The sequence below is a fragment of the Octopus sinensis genome, linkage group LG1 (genome assembly GCF_006345805.1).
Source record: "Octopus sinensis linkage group LG1, ASM634580v1, whole genome shotgun sequence".
In the NCBI taxonomy this organism is placed as follows: domain Eukaryota; kingdom Metazoa; phylum Mollusca; class Cephalopoda; order Octopoda; family Octopodidae; genus Octopus; species Octopus sinensis.
In genome coordinates, this window is record NC_042997.1 from 137,841,620 (window position 1) to 137,847,619 (window position 6,000).

At 37.0% G+C, this 6,000-nt stretch overlaps 1 protein-coding gene across 1 annotated transcript in view; it reads right to left on the reverse strand.

Moving 5' to 3' along the window:
* LOC115212796 (PRELI domain containing protein 3B) overlaps nt 1–2,338 on the reverse strand; it is a 34,895-nt gene extending 32,557 nt beyond the window's left edge. Inside the window, exon 1 of the mRNA XM_029781501.2 lies at nt 2,087–2,338. Coding sequence (XP_029637361.1) covers nt 2,087–2,118 — 32 coding nt within the window. The 5' untranslated portion in view covers nt 2,119–2,338. The remainder of the gene's footprint in view (nt 1–2,086) is intronic.
* Between the last annotated feature and the right edge of the window lie 3,662 nt (nt 2,339–6,000).

A 6,000-nucleotide genomic window follows, 5' to 3' on the forward strand; every position in this document is an offset into this window, starting at 1 on the left:
CGAGAAAAGCATCGTTGTATAGGCACAAAGATAATAGGGAAAACGAAGAGTGCTAATAGTTGGTCACATTCTGCAGTATCGAGATATCATCAGTATGTGAAAAAAAAAAAAAGTGGGTGGGGGCATTAAGGTGGACACCTACAGTCGGAAGAAGGAAAGGGGAGGACCATAGGACATTTCTGAGAACAGAATTAGACGAACGTGCATACTATCGAGAACACAAGACTGTCGGCGATGCAGTAACATGTGCAGGATGGATTGTCTATAAAATAGACATTCACTCTGCCATGAAGGAAGGAAGGTAACTATGTGGTCGCTTGATCTGCTAGAAATAGCTGCAAGACTTTCTTTAAGTCTTAATGCACTGTTACAAAAAAAAAAAGTGGGGGGACTGGATAATATAGTTATAAATGACTGAGTTCTTAAATAAATTTCGTTAAAGGTAATCATCAAACAATCTTGTTTCTAATCCTTAATAAGCTTTATTAAAACTCCGAACGGAAATACAGAGACATCAATAAAGTGATTAATCAAAATGCTAACAAGCAGCTTGTCTGGCTTAGACGATAAACGAACTCCGGAGAGGTCACTTGTCCTTTAGCACAAGGATATTTTAGAAGGATCTTAAATACCTTCATAACTATATATATATATATATATACGTGCGTGAGTCGTCTAAGGGTCCATAAGTCATCGAAGATTATGTTTATTAGTTTGTTAAATTATAGCGTACAAATTACGATAGGAATTTTATACCCTTGCCAATCTATCGTGCATTTCAGACTATACGGCTATATGTATATGAGAGAAATGAATACCAAGTTAGAATGTCTGTGTCTTTCACAAGGACATGATCGATTAATGTGTTTGGTTATATAATGCTTGGAACGGGCAAAGCAAGATGAAGATAGCGTAACAAGAGATTACTACTGCCATTCATCAAAAATCCTAAAAATTCTTATATACATACATATATTTCTCTCTCGCTCTAGTTGTTTACAAATGTATAACTATTTTAACATATAAGGCTAATATTTCGAAAGCATCTGCACAAAATTGAAAAGTTGGAAAGTAAATACAGTTTAAAATATTGATCCCCAAAATCCACTTTTTTAAAATTTAAAGATAGACTCTGCTCTGAGGTTGGCATTAAAAATAAGGCAAGAACACAGGAGAATAGAGTGTCGAAATATACAATTATTACGCCAATTTAACAAGTTTATCAATTGTCGTTTCCTAGGTAGGATGAAGAGACTGAGAGATCGTGAGGTTCATGCGACATACGACTTTTTTAATAAAAAGCTTCAAACACACGGATAAATTAAATTTTATGTCGAGACGACATAAAATTAAATTATCAAGCATCAGGCCAGCTCTGACCAAGCAAGTTTATGATCGAGCTGTATCCAATCTTATTGAATACTAAGATGGCAGTGTATGAATTGAGGAAATTTGACTGTTCCTTTCATTTATTTTTTTTTTATTGCCCACAAGGAGCTAAACATAGAAGAGTGAACGATCACAGTCTCCCATGTTGGCTCGGCCTCTTACCATTTGCCGACACAGGGAATCACTAGATTCCTTGGATTGTGCTATCTTCTATTAATAACTCTATTCACATCAAGGATGCTTTACAAGTATAGTAAATCGATGCCAGTACTTGACTTGTACTCTTTTTGCTGACATGAATTGTGATTCAGATTTCAAATAAATGATAATTTTTTTTATAGATAAAATTCCTTAGAGTGAGTGAGATGGGGTTAGGTTTGTTATACGATTAACATTTTAAAGTAAACATTGTGAAACGATGATCGGAACCGGTTTGCGAACTCGGTTTCACAAGAGTTTACTTCTACTGGTATGTACACGCATCAGTAACCACTAGATTTCATCAGAAATCGATTTCGGTTGCTATTTAGTAGTAATATTTGACATTGCCTAGGTATTATTGCAATTATTAAAAATTAACCAATACGAAACAGAACTGAGAAATGAAGGTTCTTATGAAAATTTTTTGTACTGATATCGCTCTATTCTATTACACATGTTTAAATAGGAACCAAAACGATAAAGAATTTCGACTTACTGGAAAGTGTGTTCCGATGTCCATATCCTCATGATTCGGACGAGTGGTCAGCAGCGACAGAGATGTAGGTAACGCTGAAACCACACTTGGCAAAATGACGCAACAGTCATGTGACCAGCTCTATTTATAAGACTAACAGTAGAGGCAAGAGGAGGGTAGCAAATAAGCAATATCTGCTACATGTACCCTTATATATCTATATATCGATAATTTAGACTGAATTTAGGGATATTTTCTGCATTAACTTCACATTTACTAACGGCTGACTTTTCTATAATGTTAAAGAAAGAGAAGAAAGCAGAAGACAGAGAGAGAGAGAGACAGAGACTGACAGACATAGAGAGATAAGCAGGGAGAGGAAAAGAGGAGGAGAGAAATTCTTTTCTATTAATGTATTCATTATTTTCGCTTTTCGCACATTGTCAAAATACATTTAGCGACCTGATGAGTTAGGGAGCCGGTTTCCCTTCCTGATTGTCACTAATTCTCTTCATTTGTATTGTTAATGCACGTGTTTCCACCGATGTCTACTTTACCTTCCATCCTTTCGAGATCAATAAAATAAGAACCAGTCAAGTACTGAGGCTGATATTATCAACCAGCCCCTAACCCCAAAATAATTTCAGGCCTTGTGCCTATAGTAGAAAGGATTGTTTAATGCACGTGAAAAAGGTATGAATATTGCGTAATCTAATCACGTTTCTTCTGTATGTGAAACCAAATTAGCTGCACTATTTACCTACAAACAGCATACCCACACACTACCCACATCCACGTGTGTAAGAGCTTCTTCCTACTTGTTCAACTTGTTTAGCAGGGAAACCAAAATCTTTCTCAAAATAGAAACCATTCCGTCTTACGATTCTTGTTTTAAAAACAAACATTCAGAATCAGATTGGTCTCCTTGTTTAAGTTGGTAAATGCTGTCATAATCCTTACCTTCAGTTCATCTTTGCTGTCACAAGGAGTTTTGTTGGTTCTCTTGCTCAACTGCACCTCAAATAATAATCAAGGGGGTTGCAGTCTGGGGAGTTAGCTGGCTAGATGTTAAGGGTGATGTGATCGCAGAAATTGTCTGACAGCCACGACTGGGTTCACCTGCACGTGTGCCATTGTACAGAGTCCTGTTGCCAGACATAGGGTCTTCCAGCAGCCACCCTCTTGACCCAGAGCAGTACTACCTCCTCCAGGCACTTGATGTAGGCCTCCGTGTTGAGTCCGAGGTTGTGTGAGAAGATGAATTGAGGCATGACATCACCATCACTAGTGATCACTCCAAACACCATGGTGTTGACTGGATGTTTGGTTTTTATCACTCTCAGTACATGCCCTCAGATGCACTATCCTCAGATTTACACCCAAACACTCTGAAATATTTGTATTGGAGCTTCCAGTGCAAATGCTAAGCATTACAGCATGTCATTTCCAAATTTCTGGCAGAGTGAATTGCGTCATGGTGCTGTTTTTCTCACAGATGGTGCTCAACTGACCCTACTATATACAGTGTAGTTGACAAAATCAAAAACAAATAATGCACAGTGTGTGAAATTATAAATATAAAATGGCGACAATTTTCCCATCTCCCCTGTGTATAATTATATGTAAAGCTAAGATCCCAGGATCCAGGTGTAGGAAGTAAGCTTTAGGCAGTTCATAGAAGGTATAAAAAAACAACTTTTGGAAACAATAGTGGTTTATTGATGTAGAAGGTTGTAAATTTTTCCCATATCAAAGTTCAATAATCTGAAAAAAGTTATTTTATAGTTCCCGGTTAGCAACTGGGGTTGCTGTGCATGGAGTATATGTGTGAGCACGCACATTTGCTTTGTACTACCAGCGTTTGACAACCTGTCTTGGTTTGTTTATGTCCCTGTAACTTAGCAGTTCATCAAAATGTACTGATCGAACAAATATTGCACTTACCAAAATGAGTATTGAGTTGATTTGTTCTACTAAACCCTACCATGAGGTGCCCCGGAATGGCTTCAGTCCAATGGCTAAAACTTGTAAAAGATAAGAGACACCTAGCTAAATATATACATGCATAAATGTTGATTACCTTACATTATTTACAATTGACGGATATTTGTCCTCATCTTGTTTGTTGTTAACACAACGTTTCAGCTGATATACCCTCCAGCCTTCATCAGGTGTCTTGGGGAAATTTCGAACTTGTGTTCTCATTCTTAAGGTATTTTTCGATGTTGTTATTATTATTCTTATTATTCAGGTCTCTGCCTGGAATCGAACTCAGGATCTTGGGGTTAGGAGCCTGCGCTCTTAACCACTATGTCATATTCCCACAGGCATATCACGTAGTGGTTAAGACCTGAATAAAAATAATAATAATAATAACAACATCAAAAAATGCCTTAGGAATGAGAACCCAGGATCGAAATTTCCCCCAAGACACCTGATGAAGGCTGGAGGGTATATCAGCCGAAACATGTTAACAACAAACAAGATGAGGACAAATATCCGTCAATTGTAAATAATGTACATAATTCCTCATGTCTTAAACATAGAACTGTTGATTGCCTTATCTTGTCAAACGATAACCATATAACTTTAATTAAGCTACACACAAAAAATTAATAGAGACCCAGAATGTGTTAGTGAAAGATTTATTTAGTTGAACATATGAGGGCAACAACTGCCAGTCAACTCCTGCTTTGTAGAAGCCTGCTTAACCAGGAGTCAAATTCACCACAGACCAGCTCCCTAGCTAGCCTGCAGCAAAGTTCCTGTCTACAGTTCATCTGTCATAAATCCTTAGGCAGTACCCTACAACTGTCTCAAGTGAGACATCTGTACTTCACTGGGTTTAAGTGAGAAAAGCTTATACAACATTTCTGTCACTCTCTTAGTTGCCAAAGCAGGTTCCAGAGACAAACATTGCAAGATGACTGGTACTATTTTCGCTGTAAGTTTTAAGTCAGAGTATCTTTATTCTAGAAGAGCTGCCTTTCTTACCGCTTTGTCAAAAGCCCTGGGAGATCTATTTAACCCATAGATGAAACCCTGACTGGTATTACCATTTTGGAGGATCAGAATGGATCTGGGAGAAATGGTAATTAAAGGATAACTCTACTCTTCTTTTAAATCCAGAACTCCTGCATACCTACATACATACATAGTATGTATGACACACGTCCTAAGTACCAATCTTATAATAATTCTGCTTGTCATTGCATTACTTAGCCCATCGGCAATTCTTTCATGTGGTTAGAAAAAAAGAGGGAGAGAGAAATGTCCATGACATGAGGTAGAGAGAATGTAATTGTAATGCTTTCACATGATTAGTTGAAGCGAAAGGGAGGAGAAAGAAAAAGGAGAGAGAAAAAGAGGATAAGGTGAATAATGAGACAGAAAGAGGGAGAGGGAAGTGACCATGATGCAAGGTAGGGGGGAATGTAATATTTATTATGTAGTCAAAAAACTTAGTTGAAGGTAGAGGAGGAAAGTTAAAAACATAATTTGAGTAGAGGGGTGATGTTCTGATGGTGAGATTAAAGAAAGGCAGAGAGGGAAAGAGAGAGATAGGAGGGAGATGATGGTGGTGGTGGAGATGGTGATTGGATAGTGAAAAGTGTATTTTTTAAAAATTAAACAAAGGTTTTTATATCACCAATCACTTAATGCATGCGCATAAGTGCAATTCTTTGAAATAATCATGCTTATTTACACGACAGGTATATGTAATTTAACTAAAGATTTTATCATATGTATGGGATTTTTTTTTTGTTTATGGGGGAAATGGGAAAATAAGAGTGAATATTTATTTTATGAGTGCTGTGTATCAAGTTTATAAAATATATAGGCAGTATATATAAAGTGCATTAAGTAATCATTGTATTCTAATTTCCTTCACTTTTCAATGAGTAGCAGACTATCTTTTGACACAGACATAACAC